This window comes from Capricornis sumatraensis, chromosome 8 (assembly GCF_032405125.1).
Source record: "Capricornis sumatraensis isolate serow.1 chromosome 8, serow.2, whole genome shotgun sequence".
NCBI lineage: Eukaryota > Metazoa > Chordata > Mammalia > Artiodactyla > Bovidae > Capricornis > Capricornis sumatraensis.
In genome coordinates, this window is record NC_091076.1 from 97173466 (window position 1) to 97194607 (window position 21142).

Sequence of the window (21142 nt, forward strand, 5' to 3'; positions counted from 1 at the left end):
TCCTTGTGGATAACAGGCTCTAGGCATGTGTACCACTAGCTGCAGCTCCAGGGGCTCTAGAGCTCAGGCTCAATAGCTGTGGCGCACGGGCTTAGCTGCTTTGCAGCACGTGGAATCTTCCCGGATCAGGGATTGAACCCGCATCTCCTGCATTGGCAGGTGGATTCTTTACCACTGAGCCATCAGGGAAGCCAGCTTCATCTGTATTTATAGCCGCTCCCCATGGGCTTGCATGACTGCCTGAGCTCCGCCTCCTGTCAGATCATCAGCGGCATTAGACTCTCATGGGAGCATGAACCCTATGGTGAAATGCGCATGCGGGGATCTAGGTTGTGTGGAGAAGGAAATGGCAACCCACTCCAGTATTCTTGCCTAGAGAATCCTGTGGACAGAAGAGCCTGGTGGGCTGCTGTCCATAGGGTCGCACAGAGTTGGACATGACTGAAGCGACTTAGCATGCATGCATGCATTGGAGAAGGCAATGGCACCCCACTCCAGTATTCTTGCCTGGAGAATCCCAGGGACAGAGGAGCCTGGTGGGCTGCCATCTATGGGGTCTCACAGAGTTGGACACGACTGAAGCGATTTAGCAGCAGCAGCAGGAGGTTGTACAGTCCTGATCAGAATCTAATGCCTGATGGCCTGAGGTGGAATACAGATTATTATTAGCAGAGAGGTTTGACTGCACAGAGACCATAGTAAATCCCACCGATTCTGCATTATGGTGAGTTGTATAATTATTTCATTGTACATCATAATATAATAATAGAAATAAAGTGCCTAATAAATGTAATATGCTTGACTCATCCCCCCAAACCATCCCCTTCCCCCGAGTCTGTGGAAAAATTGTCTTCCACAAAACTGGTCTCTGGTGCCAGAAAGGTTGAGGACTGCTAACATAAGGGTTCTCTGGCTTCACTTGTACCAGGCAGAAGTCACAAGATGGAGTGAGGCGTGATTAGCATTATGAGCACACAAGCCAGATGGCTGTTGAGAAGGATGCCTTGAGTTACATCTCCCCTCACCTTGCCCTGCCTGCACTTTTGTATCCAGAGGCAAGCCCCTCCAAGATCCTGCAAGGAATGTCTCTAATACAGGGAGTAAAGCAGAGGTGAAATTCACTGTGGAAAGCTCGAACTTCGTCACTTTTTTTTTTTAACCTTGTAAATCAACCCTTTAGTTTTCCTTTAATTAAATATTACTTTGTAGGATAAAATATTCCCACATTTATTGCCAATCCAATGTTTTGTGATTAATGACTTAGAGAATCTATCTTGGTACTTAAGTCCTTACGTGTGTGTGCTCAGTCATGTCCAACTCTTTGCGACCCCATGGACTGTAGCCCACCAGGCTCCCCTGTCCATGGAATTCTCCAGGCAAGAAATACTGAAGTGGGTTGCCATTTCCTTCTTCACGTAAGTCCTTAGCTTATTAATAAATAGGGTTTAAATAGGGTTATGACTGCCCTCATTATTTATAATATGGATAAATTCAATAAAATTGATATAATTTTATAGGTTTGTAAGAAATATTAATTGGGTTAATCACTATTATTTTTTCTGATTTAAAAAAATACTTTTTATTTTGTACTGGGGTATAGCCTATTAACAAATAATGTGATAGCTTCAGGTGAACAGAGAAGGGACTCAGTTATACATATATGTGTATCCATTCCCTTCCAAGTTCAGTTCAGGCATTCAGTCGTGTCCAACCAGACCTCCCGGTCCATCACCAGCTCCCGGAGTCCACCCAAACCCATGTCCATCGAGTCGGTGATGCCATCCAACCATCTCATCCTCTGTCGTTCCCTTCTCCTCCCACCTTCAATCTTTCCCAGCATCAGGGTCTTTTCAAATGAGTCAGCTCTTCACATCAGGTGGTCAAAGTTGGAGTTTCAGCTTCAACATCAGTCCTTCCAATGAACACGCAGGACTGATCTCCTTTAGGATGGACTGGTTGGATCTCCTCACAGTCCAAGGGACTCTCAAGAGTCGTCTTCATCACCACAGTTCAAAAGCATCAATTATTAGGTGCTCAGCTTTCTTTATGGTCCAACTCTCACATCCATACAAGACTACTGGAAAAACCATTGCCTTGACTAGATGGACCTTTGTTGGCAAAGTAATGTCTTTGCTTTTCAATATGCTGACTAGGTTGGTCATAACTTTCCTTCCAAGGAGTAAGTGTCTTTTAATTTTGTGGCTGCAATCACCATCTGCAGTGATTTTGGAGCCCGGAAAAATAAAGTCAGCCACTGTTTCCACTGTTTCCCCATCTATTTGCCATGAAGTGATGGGACCGGATGCCATGATTTAAGTTTTCTGAATGTTGAGCTTTAAGCCAACGTTTTTACTCTCCTCTTTCACTTTCATCAAGAGGCTCTTTAGTTCTTCACTTTCTGCCATAAGGGTAGTGTCATCTGCATATCTGAGGTTATTGATATTTCTCCTGGCAGTCTTGATTCCAGCTTGTGCTTCCTTCAGCCCAGCGTTTGTCATGATGTATTCTGCACATACGTTAAATAAGCAGGGTGACAATATACAGCCTTGACATACTCCTTTTCCTATTTGGAACCAGCCTGTTGTTCCATGTCCAGTTCTAAACTCCCCTCCTATTCAAGCTGCCACATAATATTGAGCAGAGTTCCATGTGCTTTACAGTAGGTCCTTGTTGATTATCCATTTTAAATGTAGCAGTGTTTTGTCGCTTTTCCTGATAGAGAAGGTGCAGCCTGGAAGGCACTTGTACAACAGTGAAAACTGAAAATGTCAGTTGTGTTTGACTCTTGGCAACCCCATGGACTGTAGCCCATCAGGCTCCTCTGTCCATGAAATTCTCCAAGCAAGAATACTGCAGTGGGTAGCCATTGCCTTCTCCAGGATATCTTCCCAACCCAGGGATAGAACCCCGGTCTCCTGCAATGCAGAAAGGCCATCAGGGCAGCCCTGGCACTTGTACAATCAATACCCAAGCCCTTGGGACAGCATCATCTGGAAAAAATCGGGAGTATTCAGTCATGTTTTGAGTTCTCTGACATACTGAGGTGCCATGACACAAAGCCAACGTGAAAAATCCTGTCCTTGGGCTTTAGAAATTGCCAGTTTTATGCAGTTCACCACATATTTTTGTCTTTATTTCATAATTACTTTTATATGTACAGCTGAGTCCTTTTTTAGATGTGGTCTGAGTATTTTGCAATGCTGCCTTAAAGCAGCAGTCCCCAATCTTTTTGGCACCAGGGACCAGTTTCGTGGAAGACAATTTTTCCACAAATCAGGGGTAGGGGGATGATTTCAGGATGATTCAAGCACATTACATTTATTGTGCACTGATTTCTATTATTATTACATCAGCTCCACCTCAGATCATCAGGGATCAGATCCCGGAGGTTGGAGATGCCTGCCTTAAAGAATGAGTAATTTTTACAGCATGAAACTTCAAGTCCTAGAATATCCCAAATGCATGAGTGTTGCCGTGCAAAATGGCCAAGACTCTGCACGTGAGACTTTGCATGTAAATAGAAGAAGAACCCAGCTGCCTATTTGTTTAGTAATTCCAGTCTAGGAAGATTGCTACATGCTACTGTTTGACTGAAATTACGTTACTTTTTTTTTTGTTTTCATCTGTCCTTGATTTTTGTTTCTAAGTGCAAAACTGGGAGAATTTATCTTAATGCTAAAAATGTCTTGTTCTAGCCAAACTAGATTTAAATTTTGGATTAATCTCACTCCCTAAGTTTAATCAGCACCAGGCATTTTATTTAGTCCTTGAGTAACAGGAAAAGGTGGGCTTCCCTGGTGGCTCAGTGGAAAAGAATGTGCCTGCCAGTGAAGATGTGGGTTTGATCCCAGGTCGGGAAGATCCCCTGGAGTAGGAAATGGCAGCCCACACCAGCATTCTTGCCTGGGAAATCCCTTGGACAGAGGAGCCTGATGGGCTACCATCTATGGGATCACAAAAGAGTCAGACACAACTTAACAACTAAACAATAACAGCAAACAGGAAAAGATGCAGGCAGCGTGCTCTTCTCAGAGCTGCCAATATTGTGAGGTAGTTTCCTTCACCTTCGGGCTTTAGGGGGAACGTTTTATTGTGCAATCTTATGTTCCTTAATAGGGAGTATAGATAGGTCTCTCCCATAATCATCAATCACTGATGTTTTTAAGGTGTCCTTTGAACATTAAATAACTGCTATGTGAATGTCCTAGATTAGAGAAGAAATCCCAACGAGAACTTGATTGATATCAGGTATCCAGGATCTATCTCAGGGATCCACACCACTGATAGAAAAGAGTCCATCCTCCAGAGTATATTTTAGGCATAAAATATTAAATAAGAATTCATAAAAGGCATATTACTCATCTTAAATCAGTTCTCCATACTAACAACCAGTATTGAATGCAGCCTGCGGTATTCAGTGCTTACATAGGATAAGTAAAACCTTACACAGATAAGATCTTAAACATGAAATATGATCATACAGCTCAGTGGTTCAGAGCCACCCTCTCAGGGGTCAGACTGCCTGGAAAGGAATCTGTGTGTGTGTGTGTGTGTGTGTGTGTTAGTTGCTGAGTCGTGTCTGACTCTCTGCGACCCCATAGACTACCCCATCAGGCTCTTCTGTCCATGGAATTCTCCAGGCAAAGATAATGGAGTGGGTTGCCATTTCCTTTTCCAGGGGAAGAAAGATCTTCCTGACCTGAAGATCTAGGGGATCTTCCTGACTCAGGGGTCAAAACCGGGTCTCCTGCATTGCAGGTGGATTCTTTACTGTTTGAGCCACCAGGGCATACTGGCTGTGAAATCTTAGGTAAACTTTCTTAATTTTTCTAAGGCTCAGTTTTCTCATCTATAAAATGAGGCTATAACCTGCAAAGAGATTTATGAGAATTAAATAAATGAATAGGTAAAAGCGCCTAGCATGATACTGGAACATTGTAATCACTCAAGTGATGGTAACTATTACTGCTGTTGTTATCATTTTCATATTGCTGTTATGTTGGAGTAGTCTAGTGGCTAAGTCTTGTCTGACTCTTTGCAGCCCCATGGACTGTAGCCCACCAGGCTCCTCTGTCTATGTAATTTTCCCAGCAAGAATACTGGAGTGGGTTGCCATTTCCTTCTGCAGGGGATCTTCCCCACCCAGGGACTGGACCTGGGCCTCCTGCTATGCAGGCAGATTCCTGATCTCATTTGTTTTAACTTTGTTTATTTATCTTTATTTTTGGTTGCACCAGGTCTTTGTTGCCGTACACAGGCTTCTCACTCACTGCGGTGGGTTCTCTTGTGGAGCGTAATCTAGTTGCAGCACGAGGGCTGGGAGTTCTGGCACACCGGTTTTGTTGCCCCGAGGCATGTGGAGTCTTCCCACACCAGGGACTGAGCCTGTGCCCCCTGCCTTGGCAGCTGGATTCTTTACCACTGGACCGCCAGGGAAGTTCCTATATTGGTCGTCTTATTTATTAGTATCATCCAGACAAAAATCCTTGAACAATTTCTAGTTTATTACATGATGCAATTATTACTGCATTTTACTCTATTTGAAATAAAATCTATACTAAGCAATGCAATGGTAAGATCATAAGCCTGCATATGTCTCCATATAGACAGATCAAGTAGCCAGAGATATAGGTATATAGATATGATACTGCACTTTAGAAGGCCCAGTGCTTCCAGCTCTTAAATGGTCACAGCGTTTCTGATTTGGATGGTACCTCTCCACTGTACCCTTTATATATAGGAGAGAAGAGTGAGACTCAACAGGGTGAAGAAGGAGGGTCACACAGCAGAGGAGGAGCAGGCCTGGTAGGGGTGGTACGCAGGATGAGAGCTTCTGCCGCTGTCTCTCCCTGCCCTGCCCTTTGAAATTCTTCACAGACACACACACCCTCTGCAGCAAAAAAAGTGTCTCCCAGAGTTCTAAGTACCTGTTTGGAAGATGACCCGCTTGAAAACTGGGATCTCTCAAAATTTGTCTCTTGCCCCCAAAATTGATCTCGTTTCTTCTCATTTGGGTCTCTTCTGTATTCCTGTCGTCTTAGACAAGCCTGCAGAATAAAAACAAAAATGTTTCTTTGGCTTAGGTCTACAACTAGCTCTGATAAGTTTATGCTTGGAATGCCTATTATGAGGAACATGCAATACAGACGTCCATCTCTAAGTGTTACCAATACCTCTTATCAGGTGTAAAGATACCCAGGCATCATTTCCTCCTCTCTTTGCCCTAAATGCCAGGTCAAGAATATTAGCTGCTGCCTTCCTAAATTCAAACAACAGAGGCATTTTGTCAAGTACTTACCCCAAAGCTGCCTTTTAGAGCTGCCTTCTAGCTCTTCCTAGAACACTGTACTTACTTCTCTTTCTGTTCTCAGCCTCCTTTTTTTTTTAAAAAAAACTGAAGTATGGTTAATTTACAATGTTATTACACACAATGTTAATTTACACACACATATTCTTTAGATTCTATAGGTTACTACAAGATATTGAATGTGGTTCCCTGTGCTATACAACAGGTCCTTATTGTTTATTTTATATATAGTAGTGTGTATCTGTTAATCCCCAAACTCCTAATTTATCCCTCCCCTCGTTCTTACTATCTTCATTCTTCTCATGCTCACCTTCATTGCTCTGTAACCCCTTGGGTCAGATTCCAAGCTACAGGGTAAGAATTCTGTAGATTTCCAGCTACAGGATAAGGATTTTCACACGTGAGGGCTTTAGCACATGCTGTTCCTGCCACTTGGAATAGCTTTTGCAGCATGCTTTCTTGGCAAACCCTGCTTATCTGCTAAGAACCAGCTCATAGGGCATCTCATCCCTGTGGTTTCTACCATGACTCAGGGTATATTCTTCCCCAGGCCCTGTTAATTGCTCCTGTATACGTACATGACTTGAATTATGCAACTGTTCCACTATTGTATTTAGTTTTATTTTTTGAGCCTGTTTCTCCTGCTGATTAGCAAGAAATCCTGAGGGTAAAGACCATGTCTTATCTTTTGAATCCCCCAGCATCTAGCACTTAATGTTAGCTAAATTTCCTTTTTGTTCTGGAGGGAACTATCTATTCCCAAATGCAAAAATAAATAAAACAACCGAAGAATTGTTCCATTTTTTAAAACAAAATTTAGTACCAAAATATTTCTCTTCCAGTATTCAGTTCAGTTCAGTCGCTCAGTTGTGTCCGACTCTTTGCGACCCCATGAATCGCAGCACGCCAGGCCTCCCTGTCCATCACCATCTCCCGGAGTTCACTCAGACTCACGTCCATTGAGTCCGTGATGCCATCCAGCCATCTCATCCTCGGTCGTCCCCTTCTCCTCCTGCCCCCAATCCCTCCCAGCATCAGAGTCTTTTCCAATGAGTCAAGTCTTCACATGAGGTGGCCAAAGTACTGGAGCTTCAGCTTTAGCATCATTCCTTCCAAAGAAATCCCAGGGCTGATCTCCTTCAGAATGGACTGGTTGGATCTCCTTGCAGTCCAAGGGACTCTCAAGAGTCTTCTCCAACACCACAGTTCAGATGCATCAATTCTTCGGCGCTCAGCCTTCTTCACAGTCCAACTCTCACATCCATACATGACCACAGGAAAAACCATAGCCTTGACTAGACGGACCTTAGTTGGCAAAGTAATGTCTCTGCTTTTGAATATACTATCTAGGTTGGTCATAACTTTCCTTCCAAGGAGTAAGCGTCTTTTAATTTCATGGCTGCAAACACCATCTGCAGTGATTTTGGAGCCCCCCAAAATAAAGTCTGACACTGTTTCCACTGTTTCCCCATCTATTTCCCATGAAGTGATGGGACTGGATGCCATGATCTTCGTTTTCTGAATGTTGAGCTTTAAGCCAACTTTTTCGCTCTCCAATGTTAGGACTGAACAAAACCCAAGGCTATTGTGTTATATGGGCATGTCAATGGATTTTTTGTTTTTGAGGTATAGTTGATATACAATGCTGTGTTAGTTTCTGGTGTACAATGAAGTAATTCAGATATATGAATCACTTTTTTCAGATTATTTTCCCATATAGGTTGTTACAAAATACTGAGTATAGTTCCCTGTATATAGTAGGTACTTGTTGATTATCTATTTTATATGTAGTAGTGTGTTTATATTAATTCCAAACTCTCGCTTCCCCTTTGGTAGCCATAAACTTGTTTTCTATGTCTGTAGGTCTATTTCTGTTTTGTATATAAGTTCACTTGTATGAATGATTTCTTCTTTTTTTTTTTAACAATTCTACACATGAGCGATATTCATATGATATTTATCTTTATCTGGCTTTAAAATTTTTATTTATTTTTGCATAGTGCTTTTGGTGTATCTAAGGACACTTTTCATAACCCAAGGTAACAAAGCCTTCCTCCTATTTTTTTTCCTAAAAGTTTTACAGTTTTACATATAGACCTATAATCTATTTGGAATTAACTTTATATATGATACGAAGGGCTTCCCTGGTGGCTCAGTTGGTAAAGAATCTGCTTTCAGCCCAGGAGACCTAGGTTCAATCCCTGGGTCTGGAAGATCTCCTGGAGAAGAAAATGGCAACCCACTCCAGTATTCTTGCCTGGAAAATCCTATGGACAGAGGAACCTGTGGGCTACAGTCCATGGGGTTGCAAGAGTGAGACACAACTTAGTGACTAAACCACCACCATGATATGAATATACATGCTAAGTGACTTCAGTCGTGTCTGACTCTTTTCAATCCTATGGACTAGCCCAACTAGGCTTCTCTATCCATGGGATTCTCCAGGCAAGAATACTAGAGCAGGTTGCTGTACCCTTCTCCAGGGGACCTTCTGCAACCCAGGGATGGAACGCACATCTCCTGCATTGGCAGGTGGGTTCTTTACCAGTAGTGCCACCTGGGAAGCCCTATGTGAAGTATGGACCCTGATTTATTTCTCTTCTCTTCTCATCTCTTCCTCCTTCCCTTCCTCTCTTTGCATATGGTTTCCCTTCCAATTGTTTCATCACTTTTAAAAAATAACTTTACTTATTTATTTATTTTTGGTTGTGCTGGGTCTTCATTGCTGTGCTGGCTTTCTCTAGTTGCAGCGAGTGGGGCATACTCTAGTTGCGGTGTGCAGGCTTCTCATTGCGGTGGCTTCTATTGTTGCAGAGCATGGGCTCCTGGGCTCGAGGGCTCCTGGGCTCAAGGGCTCCTGGGCTCTAGAGCATAGGCTCAACAGTTGCGGTGCACCGTCTTAGCTGCTCCATGGCACGTGGGATCTTCCCTGATCAGGGATCAAACCCATGAGCCCTGTACTGGCAGGTGGATTCTTTACCACTGAGCTGCCAAGGAAGCCCTCAACTGACATTTTAAATACTGCAATATAGCAAAACTTGTTGCAGAATTTCTATAGGTCCAATAACTGAACTCACCTTTGTCCTGCCAGAGCTGAATTATCCACTGCTACAGTAAAGAAATGCAGCATAAAGACAATCTTATTTCTAAACCAGGCCTGACATCTCCCTTTTCCTGCCTGAGTTAAGAAAGGAAAGATTTCTTCCACATGTTTTTCCCTCTGTTAGAAAATTCATCTCCTTCCTTGAAGGATTTGCCAGAATTTCATGGCCAAGGGGAAAGCCAATATTCTGCCACAAGGTTAAGAGTAGAAATGACCTGATATTAACAAAACATTTACCACTTGGACTTGGGAACAGAGAATCAGTTACACTGTGCTTCAAAACTGATTGGCAAATGAAGCACTGGTCTCAGGGTTCATCTACAGCAGCCAGGTGGTACCTGCAGCAAGGTGAATCCTGGATACTTAGGAGTAAGGTGTCATTTTACCCCGCCTTGCTTGGAAAGGGAGAACACTCCAAAATGGTGGAATTTTTCCCCTTGTTGTTGTTCAATCTCCAAGTTGTGTCCAACTGTTTGTGACCCCATGAACTGCAGCATGCCAGGCTTCCCTGTCCTTCACTATCTCTAAGAGTATGCTCAAACTCTTGTCCATTGAGTTGGTGATACCATCCAAACATCTCATCCTCTGCCGCCCCTTCTCCTCCTGCCCTCAGTCTTTCCCAGCATCAATGTCTCTTCCAATGAGTTGGCTCTTTGCATCATGTGGCCTGGAGCTTCAGCATCAGTTCCTTTCAGTGAATATTCAGAGTTGATTTCCTTTAGGATTGACTGATTTGATCTCCTTGTTGTCCAAGGGACTCTTAAGAGTCTTCTCCAGCACCGTAGTTCAAAAGCATCAATTCTTCAGCACTCAGCCTTCTTTACGGTCCAACTCTCACATCTATACATGACTACTGGAAAAACCATAGCTTTGACTATATGGACCTTTGTCAGCAAAGTGATGTCTCTGCTTTTTAATACTGTCTAGGTTTGTTATAGCTTTTCTTCCAAGGAGCAAGCGTCTTTTAATTTCATGGATGCAGGCACCATCCGCAGTGATTTTGAAGCCCAAGAATATAAAATCTGACACTGTTTCCACTATTTCCCCATCTACTTGCCATGAAGTGATGGGACTGGGTGCCATGATCTTAGTTTTCGGAATGTTCTGTTTTAAGCCAGCCTTTTCACTCTCTTCTTTCACCTTCATCAAGAGGCTCTTTAGCTCCTCTTTACTTTCTGCCATTAGAATGGTATTTTCTGCTTATCTGAGGTTGTTGATATTTCTCTCAGCAATCTTGATTTCAGCCCTCAGTTTGTTATTTTCAAAAATGATGCCATTATTCAATAGATAGCAAGCCTTTTAAATAATTCTGGACAGTGTTTGTTTTAATAAATAATTTAAATAAGAACACCCCGCCCCCAATACTGAATAGTAACTATAATAAGTTAAACAGACACCAAATGATAGAATTAACCAAGCTAAAACTAAAAAGAGTCAGCTGGAGAGGTCAGTAAAGTCCAACTAAATATGGGCCTCTTTTTGCCTATTTCTTTACGATGAGTGGTGGAGCTCCTGTTGGGGGCAGGGGAGCCCCAGCCTGTAGTATTGTTTCCTGGAGCCTCAGAGGTCTCTGTTACCCTTGTATCAGAGGCTGGGGAAGGAAATGCTGATAGGCTGAAAGTGGAGGAGCCCGTATTAGCAACTGCATGCAGGACCGAGGCAGATTTTGTGGGATGAACAGAATTCTTGTGGGCTGAGTGTTTTTTGAAACTTCTCTCCAAGAATGCATGCGACTTAAATATTTCTTTACTAAAAGGGGAGGAGGAATAGAATGATTTGCAATGTTGAAAAAAAATGTTTTTCCCCTCGAGTTCTCCCCACCCCTCCACCTTCTCTCATAGAGGAGCAGAAGAAACCAGTGGCAAGGTAGGTACTTTCTAATTTTAACCTTGAAACAGCCAAGCAATGTTTCCATGTAAATCAAACATTAGTCCTCTCCAAGTTACAGTTTTGCTGAGAAGGGGACATGGGGACAGAGCTAAGTTCGGACTTCCAGTCCTAGAAGCAGCAAGAATCTAGCCATACCCCCAGCCCTACCCAGGGAGTACACACAAATGGGTGTACACACAATCTAGCCATACCCCCCAGCCCTACCCAGGGAGTACACACAAATGGGTGTACCCATTTGTACATGTGAATGATTTGTTGTTGGTGTTTTCTGATGTTGATGCGGTTTCTGCTTGGAGGGTCCTGAAGGGACAGGGGCTGAGGAGTGTGAAACCCCCAGGATGGGGAGAAGGAAGAGATTTGTAATTCATCGTCACCAGGGGCTCCCCTCACCCTGGGACTTTATTTCTCTTTCAGTTTCATGTGTCTGGAGCTAGAGTGCTATAAATAAGTTTCTGTTCTTGTGGCAGGAACTGGCTGGGTCTTGAAATGGAGGCTCCAGGCAACGCCTTGTTTCTTCTTTCTGGGGAGAATTGGGGCTTCTTCCTTCACTCCCCCTTTGGTGTTGCACCCTCTGGACCCCCAAACCCATCCTTCTGACTGTAACACGTGCTGTCAGGTTGCCTTCTGTGCAGAAGCTACCATTGTGGGGCCGGAAAACAAACGTGCCTGTGTGCCTGCGGGGGACGACGAGGGTTTTGTGATTCACTGTAACTCAGTATGGGTAAACACGACAGGACCCAGCTCTGCCACTTTCTAGCACTGTGACCTTGGGCAAGCTGACTAACTCCATAGATTCTTGCTTCTCTCATCTTTGGGATGGAGGTGTCTCTGCGCTGCAAGACTGCAGGGAGAGCCTGAGGGACTATTGGTAAGATGCTTAGCAGAGTGGTTGGCTCGCTGTAGCATTCAGTAAAACTCAGCATCATCACCGTCTACCACCACCACCATCATCATCACCACTACCATCTTCATCATAGTCTTGATCAACCTCTAATTGTTTCCAATCCCACATCTGGGTGTACTCCTTTTTCTAAAGTCTGCTCTTGCCAAATAAGGTGACTCCAACCTTGGCTGTGGAAGAAGACTCTTCTTGCAGGCCTGACGTTCATCCTTGTTTTTCTGCCCCAGAAGTAGAGGTCTGCTTGCTAAGCCCGCCCATCCCCTCAGCAGCCAACTGAGGAGCTGCCAAGCCCAGTCATGCAGGCTACCTCTGTAAACCATTTGCTTCAGAATTACAGCTTTCTGAACCCAAAGGGATGCTCAAGGTTTCTTTTGTCCCTTTTATTACCAGCCCCATTCTTCTAGTCATCATTTGGGCTCCTGGTACCTTAGGAAGCCACACACCCCAGGAACTCTTCCAGCTTCACGGTTCTGGTCTAAAAAGCATCGTAATGATGACCCAACTCTACATCTTCATCAGCAAGGTTATTGTTACTCGAACCCCACAAGCATTTTGAGAAGCAGGACTTGCCACAGCCTTCAGTTGCTTTTAATTGTTCTTATGATCCATCACGGGCTGCCCTGGTGGCTCAGTGGTAGAGAATCCACCTGCCAATGCAGAAGACTCCGGTTTGATCCCTGGGTTGGGAAGATGCCCTGGAGAAGGGGATGGCTACCCACTTCAGTATTCTTGCCTGGAGAATCCCATGGCCAGAGGAGTCTGGTGGGCTCTAGTTCATGGGGTTGCAGAGTCGGACACGACTGAGTGACTCAGTGACAACAATGATCCAACATGCCTAACTCAGAGTTTGGGCTTTTAATTATCACTGGGGACATTATCAAAGTTTATCAGTTTTAAGAGGTTGAGAAATCAAAGGTGTGAAAAACAGTTGGATATGCTATTCCCCTCCGGTGAGTTTTTTTGTTTGTTCTATGAAGAGTAGAGGAATGCACATGTCACATATCCCTCCCCGTGACTCCTGCAGGAGAAAAAGCTGAATTATCTCTGTTCCCTCAACCCCCCGAGTGGATAGCCCCCAGACTCGTGCCACCTGGCGCAGTGACCCATTACATCCTTAAACAAGTTTATATCATCATATTAGGTTTTGATCTGTACTTGAAAGAATCCAAATGAAAAATAAGCAACATGAAGTGAAACCCAATTGAACACATTTGATAGAGTCTAGAAAATCATCCTGAAATGCCAGGTGTAATCTTTCTTTCTAGCTTTCAGTGGACGTTAACGGCTACATTTTGCCACAAGCTTCATAAACACATTTGACCAAAAGAAGGGGAAATAAAAAGCTAAACAGCATGAACACCCTTGAAGAAACAGAGCCAAATTCTGAGATGGTGTATAATTACGTACTAGCTACCAGATTCTGAAATAGCATGTAATATGCCAAATAGATGTTTATTTCCTCTTGGTTTTTCAAAAGTGTCCCACCCAACCACTGAGAGGAACAGCATCAGAATAACTCAGGGTAGGTTTAACCTCCCTCTCCTGCCGCTAACAGACAGACCTGTAAAGGCACTGCTAATTTGGGGCATACCAGCCTGAAGAGTATTTTAGGCAGTTGCAGGAATAGTGTGTACAGCAGGTTTCTAAGGGCTTCAATTTGAGCTAGTTCATTAAAGACAAGTCCAGCACAGGAAGGCATATGTGGCAAAGGTCTATGATTTGGGAGTCACATCTGGTTATTAGGCCTTACACTATTGTACACCCTGAAATGGGGAGTCCCTTGCACGTCACTGGGCTCCGAGTAAAAGCTGGGGTTTCCACAAGTAACTGGCCAAGCTCACTGATGCCCCAGGGTTTCAGTGTCTACCCAGTGCAGTCTATCTAAGTAAATTATCTAAATACACACAGGTTGTATATGGACCAAGTTATTGAGGGGGTCATTAAAGTCATGCAACTGATTTTTTTTTTTTTTCCGATGTGGACCATTTTTAAAGTCTTTATTGAATTTGTTACAGTATTGCTTCTGTTTCATGTTTTGTTTTTTTCGTTTGTTTGTTTGTTTTTGCCTGCAAGGCATGTGGGATCTTAGCTCTTCGACCAAGAATTGAACTCGCAGCCCCTCTGTTGGAAGGTGAAGTCTTGACCACTGGACCACCAGGGAAGTCCCATGCAACTGATTCTTAAATCCCTACTTGAAATCTTTTCTGGAAGAAGGCGAGGGGCAGAGTCGATAATATAACTCATCACTATTCCCATCAAAGTAGTTTCTGTGGGTTGCTATGTACTTAATTCGACACTCCTCAGAACATATTAAGGACAATCAAATTTATTTTTGTAGACCTTGTGGTGAGTGGTTTTGAAAATGCTCAGTGAAGGCAGATTTGACTTTAAGGATTAGTTACAAGTCAGCTGGACCTGTGTCTGATAAACATTGTTGGTGGTCAAGTTCGCTAATGCTGGCTTTCATCAATGACAAGGCATTCGATTCAACACAGGAAAGTGACTCTGTCCTTCCCTGAAGAAGTTGTGGTCCAGTTTGATAGAAAGACATACGAAAGACAATTCCAATACAATTTCATCAACAATGAAAAAGAGGTATGAAAAGGGTGCTTTGGTATTGGAGTGATAGAAATGTTCTAAAACGAGATGATGGTGATGGCAGCAAACTTGGTCAGTTTAAACTTAAAACAGGTGAATTTTATGATATGTAAATTACATTTCAATAAGGTTTTGTTTTGTTTCGAAGAGGGTGCTATGGGAATACAGAGGGTCTCTCTAGTTCTAAGTTAAAGCTATGGTCTTCACTACTCTTGCTGAGAGACTAAGGACCAGGGAAGGGAGGTTAGAGAAGTGGTGGCAGATTGGGCTGTTCTTTCTGTGGTTCTTGGGTCTGCGACCTGCCTTTGTGTGAGGGGAAAACGATGGAATTGCACACTCCGTTCTCATTTTCCATACGTTTCCATCTGAAAGGTGGCAAGGCTGCAGGCAGGGAGACCGGATATGAGGATATTTTAATAAACTTGGAGATAAACCATGGAGGTTGGAACCAGGGCAACGGCCACAGGATGAGAAGGGAGGCACAAGTTCATGAGCTTTTAGGTAAATTCAGCAGAACTTGGTAACTGGCTGGGGTCGGGGTGGGGGGATTGTGAGTGGCGACAAAGAGAAAGGAGTCAAGGAAGGCTTGGGCCGCCATCTTCGGAGAAGGGGTACACAGGAGGAGGATCGGGGATGGATCATAAAGAATTCACTATGGACACGCTGTATTCAGTGTGCCTTTCCGACTCCTAGATGGAACCATCCAGCAAGCAGGTGTGTATGGGATTCTGACACTTTGAGAAGACTCGGGATTACAGGTCATGGGTCTGTGTGTTTGCCATTGTTTAGTCGCTAAGTCATGTCTGACTCTTTTTGCAACCTCATGGACTGTAGCCCTCCAGGCTCCTCTGTCCATGGGATTTCCCAGGCAAGAATACTGGAGTGTTGCCATTTCCTTCTCCAGGAGGATTTCCAGACCCAGGGATCAACCCCATGTCTCCTGCATTGGCAGGCAGGTTCTTTACCACTGAGCCACCTGGCGAGCCCCCTCAGTGTATGAGTGGTAGTTAAACACATAGGAAGGGATGAGATGGGCCACAGAAATTGTGAATTAGGACAAAACTGGGCTGATGGAAACCTAGGGGAATTGACACGTGATGGGTAGAGAGAAGAATGTGAGTGAAACAGGAGGAAAACTAGGAGAACGTGATGTCAGGAAGCCAGAGAAGTAATGTTTCAAGAAAGAAAGAGTAATGGCCCCAAATGCAGATAAAGCTTCAGAAAACAAAGAATTAAAAGTTATCCACTGATTTTCACTACTGACCTTAGGAGACGGCCAGGCTAACAGGCCAGTAGGTAATGGGATGCACCCGCGGGAGCAGGGAGTGGAGACAAAAGTCTAGCTGACTGTTTGGGGACATATGGAGACTAGATAAAGTGCCAGGGTTGTGGCTGGAAAAGGACACATGGTCCACAGACAGCTTTGTTCTTTTGTTCTCAGTGTGAGAGAGAGTTGAACATGTTTGTGGGCTGAGACAGTAAGAAAAGGAGGAATTCCAAGGATGCAGATGAGAGGTCCATGATGGAGACGGGCTGGGAACACAGGGGCGTGGACCAAGCTCTCAGGTCTGGCCCCAGCAGTGAGTGTCCTTCACCCCTCGAGCCTTGAGGGCTAGACAGGCATGCATCCTGGGATGGAAGGGGAAGAGCTGAGTGGTGTCCCACCTGTCGGCCTCAAGTTTTTTGGTTTCATGTGTGTGTAAAACAGGGAGAGATGGTCCTTGTTGAAAGTATAGGGATAGGAGGTTTGAAAAAAATAAAGTTTAAACTGTGATAATAGAGGGAACTGATGGACAACGAAAATCCTTCATCCCTCTTTCCCTCACTCTTCCTCCCTATCAGCAAGATGTCTGTGCAGCTTCTGTTGATATTTCCTGGGTCAGGCTGCTTCTCACCACCCCCACTGGTCTTGCCTAAATTTTTATCAGTTTCCTTACAAGTTTCTCTGCAGCTTCTCTTGCCCTTTTTCAGTCCTTTCCCCACACAACAGCCAGAGTGATCTTTTTTTTTTTTTCCCCAAATTCATTTATTCCTGGCCGCTCTGGGTCTTCATTGCTGCACACAAGCTTTCTCTAGTTGTGGTGAGTGGGGAGCCGTTCTCTGGTTGTGGTGTGCAGTGTATTCTTTTGTTGTGAAACACAGACTCTAGGCATGTGGGCTCAGTAGTTGTGGCTCAGGGCTCCAGAATGCAAGCTTGACTGTTGTGGTGCGTTGGCCTCAGTTACCCTGAGGCCTGCGGGATCCTCCCACACCAGGGATGAAACTGGTGTCTCCCACATTGCAAGGCAGATTCTTAACCACTGGACCATCAGGGAACCCCCCAAAGTGATCTTTTTAAAAGGTAAATCAGGTCATACCACTCTCCTGCTTTAAACTGTTCAATAATTCTCACTGGGATCAGAGTAAACACCGAAGACCAAGCTTTGTCCTGAGAGACTCGATGTGATCTGGTCCTATCCACACCCTCCCTTCGTGTTTCAGCCAAGCTGACCTTCTTTTGTTTGTACCGTTAGTTCCCACCACAGGGCCTTTGCACCTGCTTCCTTGCTACTCAGGATGCTCTGACCAGCTCTTTCCCATCATTTTACCTCCAGGATCAAATGTTCTTTCCTCAAAGAAGATGCTTTGCCTGTGCAAAAGAGCATCACCCCACCCTCTTTACCTCTGTTTTACTGGCCTCATTATATTTATCATATATATTATATTGTCTTACATATTAATTTACTTGTGTGTGTAGCTTGTTTCTCAGTCATAGAATAAGAACTTGGGGAGAGAAGGGACTTTGTTCAGAATGTTGTTGTTTACTCGCTCAGTCACGTCCAACTCTTTTCTGCCTCATGGATTGTAGCCAGCCATGTTCCTCTGTCCACAGGATTTCCCAGGCAAGAATACTGGAGTGGGTTGCCATTTTCTTCTCCAGAGGATCATCCCAACCCAGGGATCGAATCCAAGTCTCCTGCGTTAGCACGTGGACTCTTTACCACTTGAGCCACCAGGGAAGCCCCGTTCAGGACACAGTAGGCACTTATTAATAATTATTATTTATGAAGACAGTGTTGAAAGTGTCCTTATTAACAAGCACAGTGTTGAAAGCCCAAATGAGATTAGAAAATAAAGCTGCAAGTGACTCCAAGCCATGCGGTTGTGCGGTTTTCTTCAGGAGAGACCATCAAATAATAAGATTGATTTTCTTACGTGCCTGTTCTGGAGACAATGTTAAGCAAGTATTTCCAACCTGGGCTCCGTGGCAGAGGCATCTTTGTGGAAAGCAGAGGGCCTCCCAATGTGACCAGTTCGGATGTTTAAGTTCTTATTATCTTATAGAAATCCCCTCAATTCTACAGCCTTGGAGGTGGACTGACAAGTGTAGGAGGCAATTGCCGACTTCATTTCCAGGCCCAGAGCTGAACTGTGTTATACAGGTGAAATCAGGTTACTGAGATCGGTCTGGTTTCCTTGGTGACACGGGAGGTTCGGTTATATTTGAAATTGCTAAGAAGGAGAAAAACCTGATGATGACAGGTCTAGGTTTTCCTTCAGGAAGGAGCACTTTTTGATCCTCAGCTGAAGCTAAGGATGTGTCTCCTTGATTGTTGAGGGGTGACCTCTAGCCAGTGGGCTGAGTGACACTTTCTAACTGCTCCCAGAATCCCACAAGCCAGTCTGGCAGGTTTGTCCCACGCCAGCTCTGGGTAATTACATCATGACTTCTCAGGCTCCCTGTTTTGTTTTTGCATGTAAACACTGTAACTAGGGTGACGAAGAGTTAGCTTGTTGTAGAATGTGTTAACTACCTTTCTTTTGGCTGCAGGACAACGGAAGGGTGTGTTGTTTGATAAATGGTAGGGTGACCCAGTTAACTCCTTAATGTCTTTTTTTTCTTGATTGCTGGTCTATCCAATTTAAGCCCTGATGTCATTTGTTGATAAGGTTTGTGTGCCAAGCCCTGGGCTAAATACTTGAAAAATGTTATTTCATTTCCATGATGGTATAATGCAGGGGTGGGCACTACTATCCCCATTGTACAGATGAGGAAACAGACTCTGAGAGGTTAAGTAGCTTTTCATTGGTCACACAGCTGTTATGTGTGGGTTTTTGAGATTTTTGTTGTTGTTACAGACCATTTTTAAAATCTTTTACTAAATTTGTTACAACATTGCTTCTGTTTTTTAAAAAGTATATTTTTAATTAGAAGATAATTGCTTTACAATGTTGTGGTGGTTTCTGCTGTACAGCCTGAATCAGCCATGCTGCTGCTAAGTCACTTCAGTCATGTCCGACTCTGTGCGATCACATAGACGGCAGCCCACCAGGCTCTGCCGTCCCTGGGATTCTCCAGGCAAGAATACTGGAGTGGGTTTGCATGAAAGTGAAAAGTGAAAGTGAAGTTGTTCAGTCGTGTCCGACTCTTAGTGACCCCATGGACTGTAGCCTACCAGGCTCCTTGGTCCATGGGCCATTTCCTTCCCCAAATCAGCCATAAGTATACATGTATCGCTCCCCACCACCGCCCTCTTGAACCTCGCTCCTACCGCCTCATCCCCACTTCTCTAGGCTGTCCCAGAGCACCAGGTTGAGCTCCCTGTGACCTACAGGCAGTTTCCCACCAGCTATCTATTTCACACATGGTAATGTGTATGTTTCCATGCTCCTCTCTCAATTCGTCCCACCCTCTCCTTCCCCGCCTGTGTCTACAAGTCTGTTCTGTATGTCTGCGTCTCATTGCTGCCCTACAAATAGGTTCATCAGTACCATTGTTCTAGATTCCATGTATATGCATTAATATACTGCTTCTGTTTTACATTTTGCTTTTTTTTTTTTTTTGGCTTTGAAGCATGTGGGATCTTAGGTCCCAGAGCAGGGATCAAACCTGCACCCCCTGCATTGGAAGGCGAAGTCTTAACCACTGGACCGCCAGGGAAGTCCCAAGTGTGGGGTTTGGCTTTTGGCAACCTATTACTGCTTCTCATATACCAGTACTGTTTCCCCACTTCTCTCCTCATGCTGTTGGCGGAGGAGACTTCTCACTGCCTGCTGTTACCTGGTATTCTGAGTCCACCTTGTGCTGCATGTCCCGCAGATATTGAACATCACAGACGAACTTCTGCCTGTCCTTTGCTTCGTGTAACATGATTCTTAATCCCCGACCTGCGTATAGAAGATGAATAAATGCGCTGCGATATAACCCTTTGTTGCTTTGCCATTTGGGGACTTCTCTGGGTATAATTGCTTTTATTCTCTTATTAATCTCATGTCCATTGTTGGAAGGGCACAGATGCTCCTTTCAGACTCAAAGGACTCTTTGTCTGGGTGTCGATGCCCTTACAGCCCTCTTGTTCCAGACATAAATCATGTAGCCACTTTCATCAGCTGGCTTCAGCCAGCCTGTCCTGGTTACTCGGAGGGAGTCAGACCGGCAGAAGCAGTTTGACCACATGACAAAAAAGATCCTAGCTAGATTAGCAATGACCGAAGCTCTGAGCCCCGTGGTCATGTAAACTCATGGACTCTACAATGATCACACCCCTATTCCAATTCAGGCACTTCGCTGGGCATGGGGGTCAGGTGGTCTGCAAGATGACATGGCCCTGGCCTTTGTGTTTCTCAATCTAGAGTGGAAGCCAGCACCGAATATGGTAGTCCCCCAGCCCCTTCAGACTCCACATCACTTTCTCACAAACTGCTCTTCCTCCCAAGTTTTCAGGAGGGAATGTTGGCATCAACCAGTAGGCTGCCTGAGCAAGTAACCTGGGGGGCTTCCTTCACCCTGCCCTCTCTTGGCCCAGCCATATGAAAACCAAGTCGTGATGGTTTTCATCCCTGAGTATCCCTGGGATCCATCATGATTGGAGCATAGGCACTAGTGTGAGACCCTCGGGGCTCAAACCCCAGTCTTGGGACACTGACAGTGGACCCTGATGCTGATAAATGTGACGGAGCGGAAACACGGGGGTCTCTGAGAAACTGTCATTGGAGGAGGGGGAGGCAAGGTTTTCCTTAGGGAAGGACACTGGGTTTGCTAAGGAGTGAGCTGGGCTAGAAATGGGACAGAAAGGATCTGGGACAGAAAGGACAAAAAGTACAGAGGTTTCAGGGCAGGAAGGGGACGGGGCAGCCACGGAAGGGAACTTTAAAAATGTGGGCCCAACTCACAAGGGGCCTTGGAGGTGGGATTCAGAGTCATAAAAAAAAAAAAAAAAAAGAAGAGTCATATAAAGCCACTTGAAGGTTCCAATCAGGGGGAGGACATGAGTAGATCTGCATTTTTAAAGTTCCCTTCAGGGGACTCCCTGGTGGTCCGGGGGTTAGGACTCCATGTTCTCACTGCCAGGGGCCTGGATTC

General features: G+C 44.5%; 1 protein-coding gene across 1 annotated transcript in view; it reads right to left on the reverse strand.

The window, feature by feature from the left end:
• MARCHF10 (membrane associated ring-CH-type finger 10) overlaps positions 1-19930 on the reverse strand; it is an 89797-nt gene extending 69867 nt beyond the window's left edge. Inside the window, exons 1-2 of the mRNA XM_068978969.1 lie at positions 19841-19930; positions 5928-6047 (exon numbers count right to left, since the gene is read on the reverse strand). Coding sequence (XP_068835070.1) covers positions 5928-6047; positions 19841-19930 — 210 coding nt within the window. The remainder of the gene's footprint in view (positions 1-5927; positions 6048-19840) is intronic.
• Positions 19931-21142: the final 1212 nt, after the last annotated feature.